At 35.8% G+C, this 27,996-nt stretch overlaps 1 protein-coding gene across 1 annotated transcript in view; it reads left to right on the top strand.

The window, feature by feature from the left end:
• The window catches only part of HDAC9 (histone deacetylase 9), an 898,499-nt gene that overhangs the window by 677,419 nt on the left and 193,084 nt on the right, over positions 1 to 27,996 (top strand). Inside the window, exon 19 of the mRNA XM_032286709.1 lies at positions 9,718 to 9,825. Coding sequence (XP_032142600.1) covers positions 9,718 to 9,825 — 108 coding nt within the window. The remainder of the gene's footprint in view (positions 1 to 9,717; positions 9,826 to 27,996) is intronic.

The following is a 27,996-nucleotide window of genomic DNA, read 5'->3' as shown; positions in this document are numbered from 1 at the left end:
GTGATGAAGTACTTTTATATGATGCAATAAATACAAATTACTAAAAGTGAGATGCAAAAGACATAGAACATCAAAACCCCAGTTATTTTTTATTAGATTCAACAGGTTATGTCTGGCCTTGTCCTCAGGCAGAGGCTGGAATACTTCAGTAACACACCTCTGTAAGAGTTAGAGGAATTCTACTCTCCTAGGGCAGTGCCCTGAGAAACCTCCTTGAATTGAGCTTTGATGGTTACCACACAAGGAATCAAGCCAACTAATTCTGCTGAGACTTTTTTTTTTTGCCTTTCCTGCCTTAGAATTTTCAAACTTTGTATAAAAATAAATTACCCTGGATAGCAGGAGTTATGCACTGCCAAGCCAGAAGCCATATTCAGCACATATATAGATTTCTCTTAGCCTGGCTGGGGATTTGTTAAGTGAATTATTGTCAATATTTAAGATAGAAAAATTGTACCTAAGAATACAGTATTTAGGATTAAATATCATGCTATCATTTCCTTAAGACAAAAATTATTTGGAACTGTGTATCCACTACCCTTTTAGCTGCGACACAAACACTCCAGTCAACCATAGTTCCAACCAGAGAGCCTCTTCCTCATCCCATTACCTAATATTATGTCTGTAACACCACTATGGCTTCAGGAGTCATTTGAACACATGGCCACTTCTTTAGCCCTAATCTATACCCCTTCTATATTCAAGTCTTTTGGGGTTTTTTGTTTGTTTGTTTTTGGCTCTTTGTTTCTGTCTGTGGACTCATGGACACTACTTGGTCTCAATAAGTTTAAGACAATCCCTTTAACACCACAGTTAAGACAATTAATTCCTTTTAAGAGCACAGAACCAACCTTCCTTCCTTCCTTCCTTTCTTTTTCTTTCTTTTCTTCTTTCTTTCTTTTTCTTTCCTTCCTTCTCTCTTTCCTTTCTTTCTTTTCCTTCCTTCCTTCCTTCCTTCCTTTTCTTTCTCTTTCTTTCTTTCTCTTTCTTTTTCTCCCTTCCTCCCTCCCTTTTTTCCTTTCTTCCTTCCTAACCCTCCCTCCCTCCCTTTCTCCCTCCCTCCCTGCCTCCCTCCCTCCCTTCCTTCCTTTCCTTCCTCACTGTGTTACCCAGGCTGGACTCAAACTTCTGGGCTCAAGTGATCCTCCCACCTCAGCTTTCTGAGTAGCTGGGTCTATAGGCACACACCACCAAATCCAGCTCAATAATTTTTTTTTTTTGCAACCTAGTAAACATTTAAATTATTCCTGATTCAGAATGAGGAGGCATTTTAGCAGAGAATGTTGCTGTTACTGCTCTCAGTGTGAACAATAAAAGGACAAAGAAAAACTGAAGGCCACTATGTGCTTCCCCCAAAGGTTTTCAGAAGCACAGAGACTTCTGGATAAGAGGATGCTCAGGCAACATTTTTATGTTCTTGCAAAATCCTGAGTTGGTCATGGATTTTTATCATTTTAATTCGTGTTCTTAACTCACAGTAGAATAAAGAAACAGTGTAAGCGATGGTTTTGAAATGTTATACCCATCTCTCAGCTGCTCAGAATCTATTTCAAAGATAGTGAACAGTTGGAAGGGTGGGTTACTCAGAATTAGTGCCCCCATATTTTCACTTAACAGAATGAATCATGGCCACTCAAAGGCAGCAGGCTTTCCATGTACTCCCAATTTGCACATGTGTAGGATGAGATCAACATTCTCATGAACAACAGTTTCTCAGAAACTTGGCTTTTAATAGGTAGAAATTGCATGTATGTGTGTGTATGTGTGTTTGTTTGCACGCACATATGTGTGTTTTGTATAGATATATGTTCTTGACCCTTTATTTTGGCAATGATATATAATTATCTCATTTGAAATCATCAAATAAAATTGCAGTCCCTTCCTTTGGCGTATTAAGGAGTGGAAAGGTGAGAATGAAGTAAAGGAATGGGAAGAACTATGAAAAGTTTATCCTGGTTCTGTCACTGACGTTTGTGACACTTAAGAGACCAAGAACAGAACAATGCTTAAAAATAAATATATAACAGCATTGATTCTGTTCAGTAGACAGAATTACTTGGACAAATTCAGGGAGAGAACATTGATTAAAGTTATTTTTGGTCATATGCCAAATAAAAAAGCATGCATCATAAGATGCGTAGTGGCATTCCTGGCTTCTCTGTACTAGAAGTCAGTAGCACACCTCTACTCAGTCATGATAACAGAAAATGTCTCCAGCAAGTGCCAAATGATCCATTAGATGCAAAATCACTTTCCTTGAGAACCACTGCTCTAGGATAATAGCACACAAATAATAACACTCAAGAAAAGCCCAACTATTCCAGGTACCACTTGAAACATTTGATTTAAAAAAATATTTTAGGACTTTTAACAGTGTAGGGTTTCAGTACCTTGAAAGAAAAAACAATCTTTCAGGTCTTAGCTAATTTATTTAATTAGGAAACTGTTTATATGTATATGATGAGAATCCATTTTTTAAAATATAGTTTTATTATTTATTTACTTTTTGGATTTGGATTTCGCTAGCATAAAAATTGCTATGGATAAACAGCTCATACTTTTCTCAGGTCTTTTTCCACCTTGTCTAATTACTAGCTGAATAACCTCTGAATTTCATATATAAAACTGCTTCATAATAGCACTACATTAATGGTCACTGTAAGAATTGTATTAGTCACTATGGGCAAAAGCTTTGCACGGTGCCTGGATCTTAGTAAATAATAATTGCTAGATGATAATATTATTGGTCTTGCCATTATTTCTAAATAAAAAGAACATAATTTTATAGAGCAGGGAAATACATAATAAAACAAAATGTGGGCTGTTAAATTTAAGTTTTCTATTACTTTCTCTCTGTATTTTCTGAAATGCATTCTGCTATGACTGAGTAAATGAGATCATGTTTCTGCTATTCATGTTCCCCAAGTTAGGTTTAATTTAGCACTCCTTTTTATTATCACTTATTCTGGATCACCAATAGTAAGAGAGATTGCAACATGTTATTTTTCTTTTAAACGTGAACAGCATTAGGTAGTGACTAAGTTTTAATAAATACATGTGTAAGTAGCACTTTACTGGCCCTACCTCTTCATCCTCTTACAGTTCCTCTATGTCTCCATAGAGAGCAACTTTCTAATTATTTTTAGGAGCCTCAGGTAATTCCTAATATAAATAGTACCGCATGCTTCTGAATGCAGGATATTTTCCCCATCACACTTCCCTCCCTCCCTCCCTCCCTCCCTCCCTGCTTTCCTTCTTCCTCTCTAATTCTCTCTCTCATGTACTTTTTGCTCACATATATTTTCTGTGTCCCTGCTTCTGTCACACCTCTTGGGCCTGCCTGCCCCTGCTGATGCATGTTACTGATATTCTGGGGTCTTCACATTGCCAATTGCTTGGGATTATCTGAGGTTTGTAGAGAAAGGAAAAATGTGCCTCCCTCCCTCATTTAAGGTCATAATTTTTCAGAATGATACCAAAGTGTTCCATGTAATTTTCATGTTTTTAGAGGGTTTAAAATGCTTTGCCTAATTTAGTTACTTACAATCTTCTGTGTCTCTCAACCTCTTTCTACCCTATTAAATAGACAGGACTCTGGGAGTATAGGTTGGGAGATCTCAATGAGAGACTGTGCTACTTCAGATTGGGCCTCATCCTCTGATGACTAAATCTTATGGGTCAAGCTCATGTGACTCTTACCCTAACGCAGGGTTCTACCTGATCTGACCAACTGTGTTTGTTTCCTCACACAGAAAGACTTTTTGTGGAATAGCCACTTACACTTCTCAAAGCCAGTTTTGGATGTATGTTAGGTCTAGATCCTCCTACATATTTATAAAGTGATTTGAACTTTGGGACGCCTATTTCAAGACTGATAGATTTTAATTCTGGCAATAAAACAAGGCCTCTGTGGACCTATTTCTCAGCAGACTACTAAAGCTGCCTTCATGCTTTGTACATTAGTTACATCATTAGAAATGTTTGAAAGTTAAAAGCATACTGTTTTTTAGAATGGTACATAAACCAAGGCTTGGTAAAGATTCCAGAGGAATTTGAAGGTAGGGAAATAATTTAGGTATTGCCATATTGTAAAATACAATTAAACTGTGTACAGCATATCCTTAGAGACTTCTGCCCAGAATCCTGGCTAGATTTTGCCCCTGCTGTTCAGCAGAATAAATTCCTGACCTTGGAAATAAATGGAACACAATAGTTCCCAAGCTCACTCAGATGTGTGATGAATATGTTATTTCTTTTTTTTCTCCCAGTTATAGTAATCCTCTCCACAATGAATAATCTATCAACCTCTTCTAGTTTGAACAGCTTCCTTTCAGTTTAGAAATATGTCTGTTCAAGATCACCTTATTATTGGACTTAATGTCTTTAGGTAATTGCTTAGCCTCTCAGATTCCTCTTTGAAGATGGCATTTGGACACCTGAGGAAGGGATGGGGACCTGAAGGGGTAGTTGGATCCTCATGCTGTCGTCTTAACACTCAGAGCGTGTCGTGGCAACCTCTCTGCACCACCTTATTGTTCCTGATCTCCTAGAATTGGAAGCTGAGGTCAGCAGCACATTAACTCCTGATTACTGATTTCTCTGCCAACTGTTGCATGGCAGGGCTCGGGGGCTCCAGCAGACTCACTTTGGATCACATAGGTCCTTGGGTTCCCCCATAGTTAGACCATTTCATGGGCTCTCCCATATCATGCCCCTTGGAGGATGCTGAGAACTTGAGGCTTTCAATTGCACTACAAGGGAACCAACAGCATGTCAGGAATGCTGTAGTCTAATCTTCCATTAGTTTTTCACACCACTCTGCAGACTTTATTATGTGGTCTCCACAGTTTAGTGTAGACATGATTTCAAAAAGTCCCAAGTATTGGCCAGTCGTGGTGGTTCACACCTGTAATCCCAGCACTTTTGAGAAGCTTAGGCAGACGGATCACCTAAGACCAGGAGTTTAAGACTAGCCTGGCCAACATGGTGAAACCTCATCTCTGCTAAAAATACAAAAATTAGCTGGGTGTGGTGGTGGGTACCTACAATCCCAGATACTTGGGAGGCTGAAGTGGGAGAATGGCTTGAACCCAAGAAGCAGAGGTTGCAGTGAGCCAAGATTATGCCACTGCACTTCAGCCTGAATGACAGAGCGAGACTGTGTGAAAAACAAAAAGACCAAATATCAACCAAAGTGTTGACTCACCTACCATTTTGTCAACTTACCAGAAACATTGTTCTCTCTCGTTTGCTCACATGTCGCTTTCTGTGTTCCTTTTTTCTGCTGCACCTCTTGAGTACAGCTTTCTCCAGTCTCTCAGGACCAGAAGAGATGGTTTTTAGGTTTTCCTTCTGCTTAATATAGCCTATATGTACCCTAATCAAGCATGCCTGATTGTCACAGGTAGACGAGGTTTCTACTCTGAATCATTCAGAGAAGAAATAATCATATTCTCTTGATGCTTCACTCACACACGACTATGATCTGAGACAACCAGGCTTAGTTCTTGATATGTAAAGGAATTTGGGAAAATATAATCTTTCACCACAAAATCTGTACTTTTATGTATATTGAAGCAAAATCCTATTTTGAACATCATTTTATTTACATTTCTTCTATATCCATTCTAATCTTCCTTCCAGTTCATGTACTAGTGCCCCTTAATGCACGTGTGCGTGCATGCACACAAGCATGCGTGCACACACACACACAGTGTTTCTCTCCTCTCACTAGGAAAAGGAATAAATTGTTTGAAAGACAAAGGAGAATTTATGTGCATGGACAGAAAAACGATAAAATATATTTTTTCAGAATATAGTAGTTCTATTTTTAAGAATTTGCCTTGCATATCTTGTCAACTTTAGCTTCACTTTAGTAGTACGCAATGGTACTCAAGGTGGCTCCCCGCTCCACTGTCCTTTCTTTCTTTTCTAGCCTCATCTATTATGTCTTGCATTATTTTTCCATATCCATAGCCAACTCTATGCCACTGTCCTTCGACTTCCAGATGTTGGAGTACCTGTCTTCCTATAATTCCAAGCCCTTCTCGTGTCTACTTCCATGATTATTTCATTGCCATTTCGGCCCCTTAATCCTGCATATCTGCATGCATTCCACACAAATGCTTCTTTCTCTTTTTTTTTCTCCTCTAGCTGCCAAATATCTTATTCTATGCACATAACCACTATCAATTGATGAACTCAACTATTTTCTCTCACCCAGAGTTTTTTCCTATTGTCAAGATGTTCTGCAGCAGTTGAAATCGAGCTCTCTTAAGGAAGTGGCCATCTTGATGCTATCCCTAAGATAGGTAAATTGGATGAAGAAATTACCAACCAATAAGAGGGACATACAGAGAGGAAGAATACTTTTTATCATGGAGAATGGTGGGCAGTAGATATGGGCGTTCTTCTAGTGACACAGATTATAGCAGAATTCATGAGCTGTGCATCTTGTTTTTTCGTTAAAGTTCTTGTGAAACTGTAACATGGAAAATGTGGGGAGCTTTTGATAGCTAATTTAGCTGTGAACCCCATTTGGAACATCATGCTTTAAGAAAGTTTGCTTGTAATTTGACTTATGAATAAGTTTTTGGGATTTAATCTTACTATGAACTGAATAGTGTGCCCTCAAAATTCATGTATTGAAGCTGAAATCGCTAATCTGATTATATTTGACTAGACCTTTAGAAAGTAATTAAGATTAAATTATGTCACAGGGGTGGTGTACTAATCTAATAGGGTTGATATCCTTACATGAAGAGGAACTTTAGTGCCAGGAAAGGCCATATGAAGAGGTAGCAGAAAGGCGGCCATCTGCAAGCCAAGAAGAAAGTCCTCACCAGTCACCAAATGTGTTGGCACCTTGATCTTGAACTTCAAAGCCTCCAGAATCGTGAGAAATAAAATTTCTTTTGTTTATGCTACCCAGCCCATGATATTTTGTTATGGCAGCCTGAATTGAAAAAGACAAACCTGTTTGTAAATTTAGAATTAAGTACAATTACCCATTTATGAATAAATTATATCCACAAAACTTGACCATTATTACCATTTAGTTATAAACTAAATGTATGTAAAAGATAAGTTGAGGTGGTATTGAGATAAATATGTTTAATATAAGTAAATTAATGGATGGTAAATCCTATAGATTCCTAAAGAGAACTTCTTTAGGAATATGCCTAAACATTGGTTATGAGTCAAAATATCAATCATCCACTGAGTACCTATGTGCTCAAATACTTTATAATCAATAAACATAGCTTTATTATAAAGTAACCCTTCCACTGCAACTCACAGGTTGTAATCAGTGAATATTAACTAAATTAAAACTATCATTATTAATAGAAGTTTAGATGCCAAAATTAATGTCACAAACATGGAGTATTATCTCTATAAGGGTGTACTCATAGGCAGATAAAAAGATATGGACAGGCATATGGATATCACACAAAGATATTTGTAACTACCTAATGCTCTTTAGTATTACGATTAAAGAGACAGTATTCTCTGCTGCTGGAATATTTTTCTAATCAAGTTCAGTATTTATAATGTTTTGGAAAGAAATTTGCTACTGCTTTAAGAAATAAAGAAACAAAGCTTATGATGTACTCCAAAGCTGAGTAAAAAGGGATTAGGAATTTTACATGGTTCTTGAGTCACTGAATAAATCTTTTGGGATTTATTTATTTGTTTTATTTTATTTTATTTTATTTTATTTTTTTGCTTGCTTTCCCAGTAATTTAAATTCTGATTAATGCAGGCTTTTCTTTGATACTAGTAGCTCTGTAATGATGGGAAAACTGATTAAAACCTGTACAATACATGGTAAATAATGGCTTTTATTTTTCAAGTTAGGCAGTCAACTTTTTTAAGAATATACCTCCATGAAGTTTAAAGAACTATGTATTTATATTGGTTCAGTAAAATAATAAAACTTTCAATTTAGAGGGCAAATGATTAGATCTCAGTGTCCATTTGAATGATTCCTTCACTCTTTAGCTGATAGTGTAGACCATGATGATATTCTCTATGACAGGCATGCTGGCTCCTAGAAAGCATGGGTTTCTTCAGGAGGGTGGTGGAAAGGGATGTGCTGACAGGGTCAGAGTTCTGTGTGAGGGTCCTGTGATCTTCAAGTAGACTCTTTAAGCCACAGTTTAGTCATTCAGTGAACAGGTAGGCCTTTGCTATGTGCCAGGCTTTGCAAAACAGGTATAACAGTAGCTGAAATGGTAGTTAGCTTTTGCTTACCACTTACTCATTTAATTCTCACTAAAATTGTATGCAGATGGTTCTTTAAAAAGTTGATATTTTCAAAGATAAAGGAGCCAAGGCACAGAGCCATTAACTCCCAGTGTCACTCGGGTTTTAATGATGAAGCCATGACTTCACCCCACCAGTTTGATTTCAGAAACTTCACTACTATATTGCTGTTTATAGGACCTTAATTTTCTTTTCTTAGGTATGCGTTTATTTACTGTTCTCATTTATTATTTATGTATTCACTGTTCTTAATAGTATTTAAGCCTGTAAAAAACCTCGTGAGAAAAAGGCATGTGAAAATTCTTAGAAAACTGCTTAGTATACTGTGAATGTGTGTCGTTGTTTACTGTATTTGTTCCATGTAATTAGGCCTCTTGAATTTAATTTTCTTTAAAAAAATCAAAGTTTTGTTTTATGCAGAATTTCTCCCCTTTGATCCATATGGGAAGTCCTGATATTTAGTCACAAACTTTTTATTCTGTTTCCTGGTGCTTTAAGTAATTTATGTGTCCTAAAATTAGAGACATCTACCATGTGATACTACTTTTTTTAATGTTATGAAGTATTTTATATATTAAAAATAAAACATATAATTATAAACCACTACTGTTGCTCTTTTCATGTATGCATTATTATGTGTTTTCATTGCATACATGGAAAAGAGTAAACAGCATTTTATAAAGAGAAATCCAGAATATTGGTACATGTTTGTTTTGATAATAATGTTCTCTAGTAGAGAAGCAACCATGTATTTTGCTAGACTATTCATTTTTACCAATACCATTTTGAACTGAAACAAGCTGACAAATTGTACTGAAAGTCAGAAATCTTAAGCTTATTCTTTGAAAATCAGATTTCTTCTTGCAATATGCTGTTGTTAATCATTTAAGTGTGAGGACCACATATTCCTTTTTAGTTGGAGAACCTGACTTGCGGTTGCTACTTTCTACTCTCTGACTGCTACTGCTACCTGCCTAATAATTGCCTTTGGCTCCCTGTAAACCTCCAGTCAGAAAGGTATTTGAATTTTCCCCCTCTAGCACTTGCAAATCCTATTTTTATGTATAACTAAGTGCTGTTAGTTTTTACTCTATCTACTACTGGGGCCTGGTTTCTAGCAGGCCTGTAACTAAGCCAGATCCGGCCTATGTAATGCTGTTTGTAATGAGAAATCTAAACAGAGAATGGCAGTGAGGCATGGCAGGAATGTGTTTCCATTGGAGAAGTCAGTGTAGAGAAAAAGTATAAGCAAAGCCATGTCCAGAAGATCTTTTCAGCTGGCCAAGACGGAAGACTAATGTTATTGTACATAGGCTGTTACCCTGCCAGCCCTTGCTCACAGATTTGCTTTCTCTCTCTGTCCCTCTTCCCCTGCGACCTCTTCCCCTCTTCCCCCCTTTCATCTCTCCCTTCTCTTTTGCTTTCTTCGGACTCTGCTGACTGTTTGCTCAGGTGGACAGTGACACCATTTGGAATGAACTGCACTCGTCCGGTGCTGCACGCATGGCTGTTGGCTGTGTCATCGAGCTGGCTTCCAAAGTGGCCTCAGGAGAGCTGAAGGTGAGGTCTGGGTTGCAGTAAGTGTGGGAAATCCAAAGGAGAAGCTGAAACAGAGATGTTGTTATATGGGAATTGTGGGGAGTGTGGTATGATAATAAAAGGAAGGGTGCATCAGGAAAAGGGCAGAGATGGCCACTAAGGTGTGATAATAATTCATCTGTAGGCAGGGAGTAGCTCAATCTGCTCTCAGGGCCTTCTTCTCCCTGAGGACACCCTGCTTTCCGGCGCCCCCGGTGTACATTTAAGAGCATAGAGATCAGAAGTAAAGCTATGGTTCAGGTTAAAAATACCCTTAGCATATACATATCTGTCATGCCATTCTGGGATTCTCTTTTGAAGCGATTTTAAAAATATGGTTACTGAGTAGTGTGTATAAGCTCAGAATACCACCCAGAGAGAGGGAGCCAGAGAAAGGTAAATACCAGACGGGAAGGATTGGGAGGAAGAAGGAAATTGTTGATTAGGAGGGTAATGATCCAGAGTGTGTTTTTCCATGAAAGAACTTAAAATATGAGCTATGCTTTATTGTTCTTTTCTTTTTATGGTCTCTTCTTTTCTACACCATGTGAAAAGAACAATGTCCAAAGCCCAGCATTTCCCAGTCTAAACAATTTATAAAAGCCAGAGACCTGACAGACGTTGACATTTTATTTGGTATTTTAACAGTGCTATTTAAAGGTATGCCATGTGCGTCTTGAATGCAGTTACCCCAATAAACTTTGTTGGTGCTAACACAGCCTTTTAATGCACTAGTTCACACACTTCATGATGCAATCTGGGTGGTGATTGATTCGGTATTTTTAGCAATTGTGGGGCTTAGGGAAATATATTATGACCAACAATATATGCACTGTGAGTTTTGTTCATCCAAGATAAAATCTAATTAGGATTACTTTTCTTTATGTCTAATGAATTTTTATTCAGTTACATGTGACTCTTCCAGTAGTGATTAAAACTGTAGAGTAGGAATGTGCACTGCACAATGCAGCATTTGTCCAAGATGTCTTTGCTGTAACTCTTTAAAGAATCAGAACCTATGGAAATATAATTTTGATAGGGTGAGCTCTATTTAAAAAGTAGATGTGCCTGTATATATTTGACATAAGTAATTTGAGGACATTGCTCATCTCAGGGGATATATGGAATCATTAATGTGGTGCTTACTATTCAGTCTTTACCTTTGAAAATGAGTAAATAAAAAGTGGAAAGGAATCAGCCTGTGGAGAGGTTTGAACTGTCTCCCATTAGAACTTGAGGAAAAATTCTTCGTGTTTGAGTGCTGTCACTTGTAGTACTGCAATAAATTGACACTTTAAAAGAAAATGTGAACATCTTATTTTAGAAAGAATCCAAATAGCAGAAATCAGCCAGACCACAATATTATAATTTTAAAGATTATGCTGGCACAGCTCTTTGATAACAGAGAGAATGTTAGCATTCACAATTTCTAATTGTTTTAAGTTCGTGTAAGTTTAAGCAATAATTCAGAAGCCTTCTCAAGTAGAATGCCCACGTTTCAGTCATCCGAAGCATCATTATTAGCTTCACTGTGTGCAGAATTGCCAAATATATGCATGAAGACAGTTGGATAAAAACATAATTCCATGTTTAGAAGTTATCCATTTAAAATAGCCAGTTACAAACAATGTGTAAACAACACATAGTATGGACATGCTGACCACCAGCTGTAGTAACATTAGGTATTTATATTAAGAACAAGGATTTGTACAAATTCTTCTCTCCCTCTGGTTAAGGAATCAGCAGGCATGGTTTAAAAAATAAAAGAAAATAATCAAAAAATTCAAAAAAAACAAAAAACAAAAAGAGCCTGCCTAAGAATCAAGAAACCATAGTCCAGGTTCCACCACTTAAATAGTGTGTCATTTGTGGCAAATCTGTAACTTTTTGGGGGCTTGGTTTCTTGTTCTGCATAATCATCTAGGTGGAAATGATAATATTGAAGGTCATCCATGGCACTGGAATTTTGAGCTATTTGCAAATGACAGTGGATATGATTCTCAATTATACATACTATGGCATACCAAACAATAGATATTCTGAAATTTCAACTTGTTTTGATGAGCATTCAAGATTGTGCAGCTGGGTTATCTTTCCGATTGCCAAGTCCAAAGTAAAAGTCCAAGACAGGTAGAGTCCTAACAGAGGCACTGGTGCTATGCTGACAGGTCAAGAGACTGAAGCCCTGGGTTGCTAATAGTTTGGGTAGCCTGGCCAGGCACAGTGATTCATGCCTGTAATCACAGCACTTTGGGAGGCTGAGGTGGGTGGTTCATGAGATCAGGAGTTGAAGCCAGTCTGGCCAACGTGGTAAAACCGCATTTCTACTAAAAATACAAAAATTAGCCAGGCATGGTGGCAGGTACCTGTAATCCCAACTACTCTGAGACTGAGGCAGAGAATTGCTTGAACCCAGGAGACAGAGGTTGCAGTGAGCCAAAATCATGCCACTGCACTCCAGCCTGGGCAACAGAGCAAGACTCTGTCTCAAAAAAAGAAAAGAAAAGAAAAGAAAAATTGGGGTAGGCCTGCATAGATGCCATGGGGGAAAAGTAGAATTCACAAATGATGTGGAGCCATAGTAAAGAACATGCATAACTGAGGTAGAGCGGCATGTTTAGGGACCCCTATTCAACAACCACAAAAAACTACCCAGTGCCTGCTTGTCCCAGACTCCAAGATGACAGGACCGATACACCTATAGGCCAGGAGCATTATTACTCATTGCTTATGGATTCAATTCATTCAAAACTTGGAAAAAAAATAGGGAAGCTTATTCAAGGACACTGGTAAGCACTAACAAATGTTAAATGAAACAAATCGAGCATTTTGTTATTCATTTTTTGCATCTGCATTCAGCTCTTATATACTATCTCATTCTCCCAGTAAATCAACATTTAATTAAATAACATTGTCATGTTACATTGTATGAGATTACACCAATTTTAGTTGGAAAAAAGAAAAAGATTAAGAGCTTTATTTCAAATATTATGGGGCCTGGACATAGTGTGGAAATGAGAGACGAAAGCTAGGTAGAGGAGGTTTGTGAGTTCATAGACGATAAGGACCTAAAAGATAAGAAATATGCACAAAAAAAGAAAATGCCAAAGACAAAATTTTATGACTTGGAAATGTTGTCTGATGTTGAACTTGACCATGGCTAACCATCTAACTTTTAATAGGCCCTTTCCTTTCTTTCCCTGGGGATACTGATGAACTGAAGGAATTAGAAGAATGAATCAGGCACAGCGGGTGGGTTTCATGTTAATGCTTAAATAGACCACGTGCAGCAAACGATATCAGCAAATTGGTATATTTTTTGGCACAGCCTAGTTATGCTCAGTGGAATTCGGTGAAAATCATAGGGACTTTCAACGTTTCCTAGTTTTTTAACAGTATATTTTTTAAAATACATAGAAAGAAATTCCTCAAATTTACAGATGTTCAAATTGACTATTTCTCAGATTCTATTAAAAAGGAACAAAAATATTCTGAAATTGTTGGAATGTTTGATATATTGAAAATCATAATTGGAAGAATATCTCAAAATGGTTTTATTATTTTATCAGACATTTTAGAAAGTATGTCAGAGACATGCAAATAACTCTAAAAGGTGAGCTTTTTTCAATTATAAATAAAGGGTTGATACTAAAATTTAATATAAAGATTCACTTTGATGTTCTTTGGACAGTGCTACCATGTCTTCATAAAGTAGTCAAAATTGCTTTTAGCTGTCTGGACATATTTATCAAGACAAACAAAAACAAAAAAATCCCAAACACCTGGTTATCTGAGTCATGGATAAATTTGAGTGCATACTGAGTGAATATGAGTTTGAGTGTGTATTGTGACTTCATGTTGCTAATAATAACTGCTACTCATTGAGTACCTTTAATAGGCGGGCAGTTTATATGTAATTTATTATTATTCTTATAATGTACCCTTGAAGTAAGTACAGAATACTGGCTCAAAGACATTAAGTAACCTTTTAAGATCCTATAGATAGGTCGATAAATAATCAAATATGTAAATCTGATAATCCTCTGCTGTTTTCTTTCAAACACTCTATCAGGACTTTTTTTTTTTTTTTTTTGAGACAGAGTCTCGTTTTGTCGCACCGGCTGGAGCGCAGTGGCGTTATCTTGACTCACTGCAACCTCCACCTCCTGGGTTCAAGCAATTCTGCTGCCTCTGCCTCCTGAGTAGCTGGGATTACAGGTACGCACCACCACGTCTGACCAATTTTTGTATTTTTAGTAGAAATGGAGTTTCACCATGTTGGACAGGCTGGGCTTGAACTCCTGACCTCGTGATCCACCCATCTCAACCTCCCAAAGTGCTGGGGTTACGGGTGTGAGCCACCATGCCCAGCTGAGGATATTCTTTTACAGATAGCACAAATATACATTTTAAAAACGGGTTAAAACTATCTATTTTAGGTGAGCAAAATTTTATGTTTTTTATTACTATAAAACATTTGAGACATACAAAAAAACAAGAAGTTACATTCTTACATAACAAAACATAATAAAATAACATACCCACGAATTCTTCATCCAATTTAAGAATTGAACTTTGCTCACACTATTAAAATTCTCTCAGTACTTATTTCTATATTTTTAAACCATATAGCCATTAATGTATTATATTTTTAAAAATTATGGCCCAGTGCAGTGGCTGATGCCTGTAATTTTAGCACTTTGGGAGGCTGAGGCGGGTGAATCACTTGAGATAAGGAGTTCAAGACCAGCCTGGCCAACATTGCAAAACCTTGTGTCCACTAAAAATACAAAAAAATAGCCAGGTGTGGCAGCAGGCCCCTGTAATCCCAGCCACGCAAGAGGCTGAGACGTGAGAATTGCTTGAACCTGAAAGGTGGAAGTTGCAGTGAGCCCAGATTGTGCCACTGCACTGCAGCCTGAATGACAGATTAAGACTCCATCTCAAAAAAAAAAAAATTCTTTTCCTTTTGTTAATAGTTTAAAACATGTTTTCTACTTTATAAAAATGGAACCTTATGGAATATCTTTTTTAGCACATTTCCCCTAAAAAAAAGTGTATTATGAGGATTTATACATGTGGAGATACAAACATATATATGTGTTTGTATATATATGTATGTGTATGTGTATATGTATATGTATCTGTGATTAATTCATTTTCATTGCTATAAAATATTCCATTTGCACCATTATTTATTTATACTTCTGCAGGACATTTAGTTGTTTCCAGGTTTTTACTCCTTTGAATAATGCTATATGAACACACTTGAACATGACTGCTCTTTCACTACAGTATAAAAAAGAGTAAAACAGTCAGCTCCTAGACTACTCTCACAATAAACTTGAGTTGGTAATGCCAAGTAGAATTTCAAAGCCATTTTACCACAAATGACATCAGCAAAATGTCTGTCTAAATGTTCAAAAATTCTGTTCTCTATAAAAACAATGCCAAAACAATGACAAAAGCAAAATGTGTCAGGATGAAAGTTTTTGAAATTCTGGAAAATAACCAGAAGCTTCCAACAACTCAGGTAGCATGTTTCAAAAAACAAACCAGCTGAATCTTGGTGAGAACAGAGAGATTTGTGGTGTTTTAACTCACCACATTTCTATCTTCCCATTTCTAGGTCCATGGTCGCTTTACCAATTAACAGCCTTCATTCTTAGTGTAAACTAGTAACTTGGTAATCTCTGATGGGGAGATGGGGGATGGATAATGGAATTGGAGTTCCTTCAGAGCCTCAATTATTTGACCTGTCCAGTGGTTCACTGCATAACTTACTTGCAAGGCTTTCTTTATTTGGCCTCATGAGGTTTTCACCCAGTGTGAAATCATTTTTTTTAGAAGTATTTGTGATGAAAAATTAATGGCAATTGCTTAACTTTATGGCTGTTTGAGGTGGTGGATAACAATGGGGCAAATAATAGGCTAGCCAAAAGCCTCATAGATAAAGCTCAGAAATGAGATATTCATAAGGACTATGAAAAGCCTAATCAGACTCCTAAGAATCTAGAAGGCCACATGTATGATAGGGCTATATGCATACTAAGGTTTGTGTTCATACTCTGAAAGATGTGAAAAGGCCCTAAGCTTTTATCTCAAGCTGACTTTGAGGTGCTGTTCAAACAGGAAGTGAAGGTCCAGGAAGAGTTGTCAGCTGCCTGGCTAAATGTTTAAAATGTGCCCTAATGCACACACACACAAACACACGCACATGGACACACACGCACACGCACACACCCTTAGCAAAGGCTAGGGGACTGTTGGTTTTAAGTATTACAAACAGCCTTTAATCATTAAGTGACCACTAAGCTAACAATGCAAAGACTTCAGCAGCATATAAAACATAGAACCAGACTTTACACAATTATTACAGAAAAGTCACTAACAAAATGATAATAACAAAAAGGAAAAAAAAACAAATCCTGGAAAGAGGTGAGAATATGATTTCTAGTTTTTCCATATTGTTTTGTTTAAAATGTTCAGTTTTACACAAAAATGTTTGAGACAAGCAAAGAAACAAGAAAGTATGGCCCACACGGAGGGAAAAAATATCAGTCAATAGCAACTGCCCCTGAGTTAGCTCAGTTGTCAGACTTACTAGACAAAAACTTTAGATATTTTTAATAATTTAAAGAAGTAAATTAAGCCATGTCTAAAGATTGTATGAGGATATATAACTTTACAAACAGAATACTAATAAAGACATAGATACTGTTAAAAGAGCAAAATAGAAATTTTGGAGTTGAAAAATATAATAAATGAAAAATTTACTGGAGAGCTTTAGTAGTAAATGTGAGAAGGCAGATGAAAATGTCAGCAAACTTAACAATATCTAGTCTGAAGAGCAGAAAGAAAAGAAAATGAAGAAAAATGAACAGAATTTCAAAGACCTGTAGGACATGATCAAATTTACCAACATATGCATAATAAGTTTCAGAGAAGAAAAGAGAAAGGGGAAGAAAGAATATGTGAAGTAATAATGGCTGAAAATTTCCCAAATTCAGTAAAAACATTAATCCATATATCCATGAAGCTCAGTGTACTCCAAGAAGGATAAACTCAGAGATCCATACCTAGACACACTGTAATGAAGCCATTTAAAGCCAGTGATGAAAATCTTAAAAACAATAAAAGAGAAGCAATTCTTCACCTACAAAATTCCTCCGTAAGATTAACACCTTGTGTCTCATCATAAACCATGTAGGCCAGAGGGCAGTGTGATGACATCATCAAAGTGCTGACAGAAAAAGACTGTCAACCAAGTATTCTGTGTTCAGCTAATCTGTCCTTCAAAAATGATAGTGAATTTAATAATTTCCAAACATGCAAAAACTAAGACAACTGATTGCTAGCAAGCCTAGCAATGAATTCAGAAAATCCATTGCCTTATAAGGAATGCCAAAAGAAGTCCCTTAGGTTGAAATTAGAAGATGTAAGACAGTAACTTGAGTTCACATAAAGAGATAAAATACAACAGTGAAAGTAAGTACATAGATAAATTCAAATCATGATATAAATGTTTTTTATTTGTAACTCTTTCTCCTGTCTGCTTTAAAAGGCAAAAATCCCAAGCCATACTTACTTATAAATCTGTATTAATGGGCAAACAGTGTATAAAGATGTAATTCATATGGCAATAACAGCTCAAAGGAGGGCATTGGAAATGGAGTTATATAACAACAATACAAAGTTTTTTGGATACTTTTGAAATTAAGATGGTATATAAACTGACTTGTTAAAAGTTAAGACGTTAATTGCAATCCACAGAGAAGCCACTTAAAAAGTCCTCAAAAATACATGAAAAGAAATGACTAATAAATTTAAATGGTACACTAAAGAATATCGAACTCGAAAGAAGACAGTGATGGAGAAACAGAGGAACAAAAAAAGACTACATGTAGAGAACACATACTGAAGTTATTGTGTCAGTTTCAACCCCCACCAGCAGCATATGAGTTTGCAACACTCAATCCTTGTCTATATTTGGCATTTTCAAATCTTTCAATGTTTTCCAATCTTTTGGGTGTAAAATGACATTTATAAATGGTGTTAATTTGTATTTTCCAGGGTTTTGATGAAATTTAGCATTATTTTCTATTCAGGTGTCCTCTAATATAAAATGCATTTATATCCTTGCCTAATTTTATATTGAATTATTCATTTCCTAATTATTTTTTGGAATTTTAAAATATATTCTGGATACACTCTCGTATTTAAGTGTAGAAAATGTTTTCTCTCAGGTCGTGGCTTATGTTTTTATTGTAGAAAATTTTGTATTCCAAGAAGACAATTCCTTAATTTTCTTTCATTACTATTTTGTTATGAGACTTAAGGCCCACTTTCCAACCATGAGGTTATAAACATATTCTCATGTCTTCATTTTTTCCAAGGTATAATTTTTACAATTAAGTCTTGAATCATTACAGTTTTATATATTCTTTGAGGTATGGGATACAAGTTCTCCTTTGCATCCTGCACCTTTTTCTTTTCTTGTTAATATGGATAATCAGTTTTCTCAGCACCATTTTATTAAAACACCATCATTTGTCCACTGATCTGTAATGATATGTTGTCACATACCCAGTTTCCCTATAAAGTTGGACCTGCTTCTGGGATCTCTATTTTATCCCATTAGTCTATTCATCTGTCTCTGAGTCAGTACCACATACTACTCATTACTCCATATTACTCATTACTTCAACTTTATAAGATGTCTTATTTATTTATTTTTAGATAAATTTATTTTATAGAATAAATTTTTCTCTTATTCTTCCTCCCAAGATCTTGACATTTTCTTCGTTCTTAAATCTATAGTTTAAACTCACCTCATCATTTTGCATGAAACATTCCATGAAAGATTTTTTTTTTTGCATTGAATCTACAGAGGAGTTTGAAGAGAATTAACATTTTTAGATTGTTGGGTCTATTTGTTTCTGAGTGTATATTTACATTTATTTATACTTTCTTTGAAGTTTCTTAATCAGGTTTTACAATTTCTTCTTGGGCAAGACATGGTGGTGCATGCCTATAATCCCAGCACTTAGGGAGGTTGAAGTGGGTGGATCACTTGAGCTCAGGAGTTTGAGACCTCTCTGGGCAATATGGCAAAACCCTGTCTCTCAAAAAATACAAAAATTAGCCAGGTGGGGTTGCATGTACCTGTTATCTCAGCTACTCAGAAAGCCGAGATGGGAGGATTGCTTGAGCCCAGGAAGTCGAGGCCACAGTGAACCAAAATCATGCCATTGCACTCTAGCCTGGAAGACAGAGTGAGGTCCTGTTTCAAAATAATAATAATTTCTCCAAAGACAAAAAAGATTTTATATGTAGGTAATTGTGTTTTTGAAAAGAATTTAAGTGGCATCTTATTAAAAATTACATTCTCTGTTCTGATGTACAAAGAGGCTGTTTATTTTTTGCTGTGTGCCAGTAGAATTGCAAAACTAATAATAATTTATAAGTTATTTGACGTTTCCTGTGTATACATAACATCATCTGCAAATAATGACAGTTTTATTTTTTATTTTCTAATAATTATGCCATTTTAAATTTAGTATTACCTTATTACATGGGTCAAAATCTGTGGTATAATGCTGAAGACAATTGATCATGGTGAGTATTCTTGTGTCTTCTTAGATTATCTGTTTCACATTAAATATGTTTACTACAGGCTATTGTAAATATTTTTTATTTTGTGAAGAAATTACCTTTCATTCCCACTTTTCTAAGAGTTTTCTTTCTTCTTGTGAAAGGATTTTACATGGTATGAAATGTTTTATAAGTGACTATTGGTATTATCAAGTGAATTGTGTTTAACTTATTAATGTGATGAGCTATATTAATTAATTTTAAATATTAAAAATTTTTGTATTCTTGAGATAAATCAACCTTGGTTATGATTATTATGATTGTTATGCATTTCCACATTTGGCTTGGTAATAATATTTTGGTTGAAATTGTTGCATATATGTTCATTACTGAAATTGGTCTGTAATTCTTATAAAGATCCATCAATCTAGTGCATCAAGGCTTCATAAAGAAAGTATGAGACTGTCTCTAGATTGCTGTACTTTAGAGTAGTAGTTTGGTAAAGCTGGGAAATTTGTTTCTTCAGTGTTTGGTAAAACCTTCCTCTAAAGTCATAGAGCCTTGTTATTTAGGAAGATTTGTAACTACTGATTCAAATTCCTTCATTATCGTGAAACAATTTGGAATTTATATTTCCTTTTGAGTCAATTTAGGAGGGTTATGGTTTTCCTTGACATTTACATATTGAAGTTAAATTTTCAAAATTACTCGTATGAATCTGTTCATAGTGTCCTCTTTTAACACTTTAATATTTGCAGGAGTGTTAGCAATATATCCATTTTATTATCATACTGCTTGTTGTTTCTCTTTTCCTTGATCAATTCTGTGAGAAGTTTGATGATTTTCTAATTCCTATGGAACAAGCTTTTGGCCTTTGTAGATTTCATATATTTTATGAATTTCTTCTATTTATTTGTGGGAGTTTGTATATTTCTTTTAATAATTTTCTAAATTATTTAGCTCATTATTTTCCAAGCCATAGTCTTTTCTGTTTATTACAGCTCCAAATTTTTCTCTAAGTACTATTTGAGTTACATACTAAGTGTTTTCTGTAAAGAATTCTTGATAGTTTAATTTTTAAAATCTCTTATTTTAATTATCCCCTTTTTTGAGCCATTAATGTATTAAAAGTGCCTTTTAAAATTTCTAAGCATATGATTGTTTTAGTCACAGTTTTTGTTATTGACTCAATTTGAATATAAGATATTCATAAAATTTGGTCTGTATCATACTAGTTCTTGGAAGTTCTTGAGACCCATTTTATTTAATAATGTTCTTGCTATTTGTAAAATGTTCTTTGTGTGCTTAAATAGAATCTGTATCCATATATTATTGGGTGTAATGTTTTATATGTCAGCACAAACTTATTAATTATTTTCTTAAAATAGTTCATACGTGGCTACAGGATTCTTGCAGGATCCTATAGTGCCTACTTGAAAATGTGGTGTTAACATTTCCAAATAACATGATAGATTTTTTGTTTATCTTTATGAAACTGTTAATTTTTGCTTTAGGTATTTAAAAACTCTGTATTTAGGTACAGTAAAATTAAGACTATTATATGCTTTTAAATCATTTAATATTTAATAATTATCATAAGTAAATATTTTTATCCTCATTTGTATTTGTGTGATATTAGTATAGCAAACAGCTTGTTTTCCTTTCTAGTGTTTTCCTAGTTTATCATTTACCCTTCCTTTATTTTCAAACTTTTTCTTTGTGGTATACCAGGCCTATCACTTATAAATAGCATGCCTGGATTTGTTTTCTAATATGACTGTGCATTTTAATTGAGGAGTTCAGTTCATTTATGTGTATTATGATTTATAATATACCGAAATGTATCTGTGTCTTTTGTTTTTTTCTTTTTGTTCCACTATTTGTTTTTCCCATTTATTTCACCCACCTCTTGGTTTATTTGTAATTGAATTGATTTAATTTTTCTCTTTGTGACCTCCATTTTCAGAGAATGCATACTTTTTTCTGTTATTTTAGTAATTACCCTTAAAAATTTAACCTATTTAACACATACTAAACTTACTTATCTTTATTTTCCCCACCAACAATACAAGAACTTTAAGTTTTCTTTATATTTTAAAGTAATAGTCATGTTCTAACTTACATGTTTATGACTTTAGTTGTATTTTTAAAAGGATAATATCAATGACTTTAGTTGTATTTTTAAAAGTACAATAATACTGAGGAGGTATTATTGTACTGTTTTAACCATCAATGTTTCTCTATGCTTGCTCGCTCTTTACCATTTTTCTTATCACCATTTATCATTGTATCTGAAACTTCTGGGATTGTTTTCTTTCTTCCAGGACATTTTTTAGGAATTTCCTTACTGATGGTTTCTTAGTTTTTATTTATCTGTGATGTCTTCTGCCCTCATTCTTGAAAGACAGTTTTGCTAAGTACACAGTTCAAGGCTGACAGTTTCTCTCAGCACTTTAAATACCATCTATGCTTTTCTGGCTTCCAATTTTGATAAGGAAAAATCAGCTAATAGTGTGATGATTATTTCTTACAGATTTTCTATTTTTTTTCTCTTGGATTGCTTTTAATGTCTTCTTTTGGGCTTTGGTATACTGTATCTTGCTTATGATGTATTTTTAGTGGATATTACTCAGTCAAGTTGTTTAAAATATATACGTATTAGGAAAGTCAAATTTTAATGCTGCCCATCAATAATATTTTGTGATATGTCTCTTGCAATAGACTGCAATCAACCTTGCTGATTTCAATGATCAATGATTTATTTAAAAAAATGTGTTTCAAGTACCTATCATGGCCAGAAACTAATGTAAATACTGAAAACACTGTGATGATTCAGACAGGGAAATTAGGTTCCCTAAAGGAGAACAATGATAAAGAGATAAACAAGTAGACATATGATACAAGTTCATGTGAAAATGTGTTATAAATAAAAGATGAAAGAGAGCTAGAGGAAGACTGAGCGAGAAGGCTAGCTCTGTTAGCTTAGGATATCAGAAAGGCTTTACTGATAAGGAGAGATTTGTGCTGAGTGAAGTAAGGGAACAATTATGTAGATATGTGGGGAAAGTATATTCCACACAGGAGGAAAAGCAAATTTAGAATCTCTCTCATAGGGTGGGGCAAATAAGTAGGTCTTAACATGTTTAAGAAACTTCAAGTCCTGAGTGTCTGAAAGTGAGTGATCTGCAGATGAGTTTAGAGAGATAGTCAAGGGCTGTGTGATGGCATATATGTGCACATCCACACACAAACACACATACAAACACGCTGTGGAGCATACATGCATATATGCACAGGTAAATAGCATTAAAAATAAACGGTCTGTTTCTATTAGGGCATAAAAATAGCGATGGTGGTAAGTGCTGATTGCGAATAAGGAAAGCTGCATTGCCACACATTTGGCCTTTCTTAAAATGTTATGTTGCTGTCTATCCTAAAATGGTTCAACAAATAAGATATGCATTGGAATACTTGTGTTGACTCAAATTATGACCAAGGTCCTAAACTGCGGACAGTGGGTATTTACCATGTATACTGTGTACTGCTTCAATGAATTCCTCAAAACAGCCAAATAGGACTGCAATTGTTTTACCTAATCCAGTTCATATTACAAAAGACTGGAGAACACAGATGTGATTGTTGGAAGATTCTTTTCTTTTTTATTGAGATATGGTCTCACTCTGTCACCCAAGCTGGTGTGCAGTGAGGTAATCTCTCCTCACTACAACCTCTGCTTCCCAGGCTCAGGTGATTCTCCAGCCTCAGCCTCCTGAGTAGCTGGGACTACAGGTGCCCACCACTATGCCCAGCTAATTTTTATGTTTTTTGAAGAGATAGGGTTTTGTCCTGTTGCCCAGGCTGGTCTCAAACTCCTGAGCTCAAAAAGATCTGACTGCCTTGGCCCCCTGAAGTGCTGAGATTACAGGCATGAGCCAATGTGCCTGACCCAATAGAATATTCTTAAAAGGAATTTAAGTATTCTGACTATTCTGCTCAGCTCCCTTCCTAAAATTTGATTTCACCTAAACCAAATGTGCAAGAGAAGGGAAGGTGTATAAAGAAATCACTCATGTCCACAAACAGAAGGAATGGCTTTTCAGTCTTTAGCTTGATGCATGTTGAGCTATAAGAATTTGTAGGTTCACTTTAGACTGCTACCAGAGTGAGGTAGAAAGTTCACTAGAAGGCCTGATGTATGTGTCAGGAGTTTAGGAGCTTGTGTAAAGATAGAGGAATACCCAAGCTTGTCACCTGGAGAAGAGATAAGTGGAGAGCTGACTGAACGTGCCCATGTGGGCAGGTCCAAGAGAGAAGTAAGCACAGCTTCACAGATGCAGAAACTGTTGGTAGGACAAGGAATTTTTACCCCTGTGGGCCAGTGAACACTGGACAGAAGCCAATTTTAATCATTATGAACGGATTTCACCAACAGTGGTTGCCTGTGAGGGAAAAGCCACCAGTAGTAGAATGAGACTGAAGGCTTGTGAAAGAGCTGATGAAGGCCTGCAGGGTCAGCCAGCGAGTGCATGACCCACCTCAGTGAACTTAGCAGATACAGGTCACTGACAGTGGACCTGAGAATGCTCCCATTTATAAGGAGCAGTGTTTGGATCTCTGCTGTGACTGAAGGCCTTAGAACCCAGAGAGATCACCAAATTGCACTGCTAATCCAAAGTCTTTATGATTTTTCCTTTTTCCCAGTCTCCAGAGCTGTAGGATCTGTAAAGTAGGCAGAAAGGAAGTACAGTAGGGCGGAAAAATTATAAACCATAAATCATATAACCTCCCCTCCCCAACACACGCAAATGTACACACCACATTTGCTCACTGCTGATTCCTGATCATGTAGGTCAGCTAAGGAGTGGGGGAAGCTTCAAATAATCTGTGACATTAAAGTTTTCAATGAGGCTCAACTGTACTTTTTAACATGTAAAGATGAGACTATTTCTATAGTAAAAGTGACCTGAAAAGCTGTGGAATATATCAGATAAAAACTGAAGAAAGACTAGTACTAGGACATAAATAATGCTGCTTCCATTTCACCTCATTCAATTTATCAGTGTATTAACTTTCTATTGCAGCTATAACAAATTATCCCAAATTTAAGTGGCTTAAAACAATGCATATTTATTCTTTTCGGTCCTGCAAGTCTTTTGACAGGACTCAGTGGGCCAAATCAAGATGTCAGCAGGACTACATTCCTTCCTTTATCAGGGGTTGACAAAATTCCTTTCCTTGTGGTTATAAGACCTGGATCTCCATTTTCTTGCTAGCTGTCAGCTGCAGGCTGCCCTTAGCTCCTAGAGGACTCTCCCCATTCTTTGTACCTCTACATCCCAGAGCCAAAAAGAGGGCTTGGAATACTTCTCATGTTGTGTATATTTTTCTAACCTTTTCTGTCATGTCTCTCTGTGACCACATTTGGAAAAGGTTCTATGCTTTTAATATTGCCTGTAAGTATGATATTAGCTGTGCTCTTAGATAGTCTTCATTATATGGAGATAAATTTCTTCTGTACTTAATTTGTTGGAAATTTTTGTCATAAAAGCATGCTGAATTTTGTCTGATGTTTTTCTGCATCTATTGAGAGGATCATATGATTTTATCCCTCACCCTGTTTCTGTGTTATATCATGTTTATTTATTTGCATATGTTGAAACCACCTTGCAACATAGGGATAAATCCCACCTTACCATGATGTATGATCTTTTTAATGTGCTTTGAATTTGGTTTGCTAGTATTTTGATATTAACATCTGTGTTGATCAGTGATATTGGCCTGTAGTTTTCTTATTTTACAAGGTCCCTGTCTGGTGTTGGTATCAGAGTAATGCTTGCCTCATAAAATTAATTAGAAATGCTCCCTTCTTTTCAATTTTTGAAAGGGTTTGAGAAGTATTAGCATTGATTTGTTAAATGTTTGGTAATATTTATCAGTGAAGCTTTTTGGTCCTGGGCTTTACTTTGTTGGGAATTTTTAAATCTTTGATTCAATCTCCTTGCTATTGGCTTTTTCAGATTTCCTGTTTCTTCATGATTCAGCCTTAGCAGGCTATATGGCTAGGAATTTATCCATTTCTGTAGGTTATCCAATTGGTTGGCATGTAATTATTTATAGTCTCTTATGATGCTTTTTATTTTTATGGTATCAGTTATTAAGTCTCCTTGTTCAATTCTGATTGTATTTGAGTCTGGTATCTTTTTTTATTAGTTAATCTAGTCAAAAGATTGTCCATTTTGTTCATCTTTTCAGAAACCTACCGTTAGTTTTGTTGACCTTTTCTACTTTTTAATGTTTTTATTTCATTTATTTCTATTCTGATCTTTATTATTTCCTTCTTTCTGCTAACTTTGGGCTTATTTTGCTCTTCTTTTTCTAGTTCTTTGTAAAGGTTTGTTTTTCATTTGAGATCTTTCTTTTTTGGTACTATAGGCATTTATTGCTATAAATTTCTCTCCCAGACTGCTTTGGCTGCATCCCTTGTTTTGGCATATTGTGTGTTCATTTTCATTTAGATTTTGCATATTGTGTGTTCATTTTCATTTAGATTTTCTTATTGCATATGTTGAAACTACCTTGCAACATAGGGATAAATCCCACTTTACCAGATATATGATCCTTTTTTTCTTATTTGAACCATTGGTTGCCCAAAAATATGTTGCTTAATTTTCACGTATTTGTGAATTTTCCCATTTTCCTCTGGTTGTTGATTCCTAGTTTCATACTATTGTGGTAAGAAAAGATACTTGGTATGATTTCAGTCTTTATAAATTTGTTTAGACTTGTTTTGTGGCCTAATATGTGATCTGTCCTGGAGAAAACACACTTGAGGAGAACGTGTATTCTGCTGCTTCTAGATGGAATGTTCTGCATCTGTCTTTTATTTTCATTTGATCTGTAGTGTTTTTCAAGTCCACTGTTTTCATGATTCTTTTTTGTGGATGATCTATTCTGTAAGATCAGGAACAAAATAATCTTGCTACTTCTTGAGATCACGTTTGGAGGTTCCAAGAGGGAAGTCGAGCTACTTGTATACCCTTGATTGAAGAATGATCCTCCTTTATTGAGGAATATCATCCTCATCAACGAAGTGCTCAGCTTCAGGAAGAAAGCATGTGAAGCACTGAAAAAGGAATGAGATCTCTGTCTAGTTAGCAATCTGCCAAATCAACCCTGGTGATCAGTGAGTTGACAGATGTTCAGTCAGATTGCTTTCACATGCCAATCTTTCTTTTTTTGAATTTGTTTATTATACTTTAAGTTCTGGGGTACATGTGCACATCGTGCAGGTTTGTTACATAGGTATACACATCCTCTGGTGGTGGTTTTCTGCATGCATTGCCTGTCATCTACATGAGGTATTTCTCCTAATGCTATCCCTCTCAAATCCCCCCACCCCCTGCTATTCCTCCCCTAACCCACCACAACCCCAGGCCCCAGTGTGTGATGTTCCCCTCCCTGTGTCCATGTATTCTCACAATTCAATACCCACTTATCATTGAGAACATACGGTGTTTGGTTTTCTGTTCTTGTGTCAGTTTGCTGAGAATGATGGTTTCCAGATTCATATATGTCCCTGCAAAGGGCACTAACTCATGCTTTTTATATGGCTGCATAGTATTCCATGGTGTATATGTGCCACATTTTCTTATCCAGTCTATCATTGATGGGCATTTGGGTTGGTTCCAAGTCTTTGCTATTGTGAACAGTGCTGCAGTAAACATACATGTGCACGTGTCTTTATACTAGAATGATTTCTAATCCTTTGGGTATATATTCAGTAATGGGATTGCTGGGTCAAATGGTATTTCTAATTCTAGATCCTTGAGGGATGGCCACACCGTCTTCCACAGTGGTCGAATTAATTTACACTCCCACCAACAGTGTAAAAGCATTCCTATTTCTCCACATCCTTCCCAGCATCTGTCGTCTACTGCTTTTTAATGATTGCCAGTCAAATTGGCATGAGGTGGTATTTCAATGTGGTTTTGATTTGCATTTCTCTAATGACCAGTGATCGTGTGCTTTTTTTTTTTTCATGTTTGTTGGCTGCACAGATGTCTTCTTTTGAAAAGTATCTGTTCATATCCTTTGCCCACTTTTTGATGAGGTTTTTTTTTTTTTTTTTTCTTGTAGATTTGTTTAAGTTCTCCATAGATTCTGGACATTAGTCCTTTGTCGGATGGGTAGATGGCAAAAATTTTTTCCCATTCTGTTGGTTACCAGTTCACTCTATTGATAGTTTCTTTTGCTGTGCAGAAGCTCTTAAGTTTAATTAGGTCCCATTTGTCTATTTTGGCTTTCGTTGCCATTGCTTTTGGTGTTTTAGTCATGAAGTCTTTTCCCATGCTTGTGTCCTGAATGGTATCACCTAGGTTTTCTTCTAGAGTTTTTATGGTGTTAGGCCTTGTGTTTAAATATTTAATCCATCTAGAGTTAATTTTTGTATAAGTTGTAAGGAAGGGATCCAGTTTCAGCTTTCTGCATATGGCTAGCCAGTTTTCCCAACACTATTTATTAAATAGAGTATCCTCTCACCATTGCTTGTTTTTGTAAGGT

The sequence above is a fragment of the Sapajus apella genome, unplaced genomic scaffold (assembly GCF_009761245.1).
Source record: "Sapajus apella isolate SASKATOON/1434 unplaced genomic scaffold, GSC_monkey_1.0 scaffold19, whole genome shotgun sequence".
Classification (NCBI taxonomy): Eukaryota; Metazoa; Chordata; class Mammalia; order Primates; family Cebidae; genus Sapajus; species Sapajus apella.
This window is presented reverse-complemented; position numbering and strand designations above follow the sequence as displayed.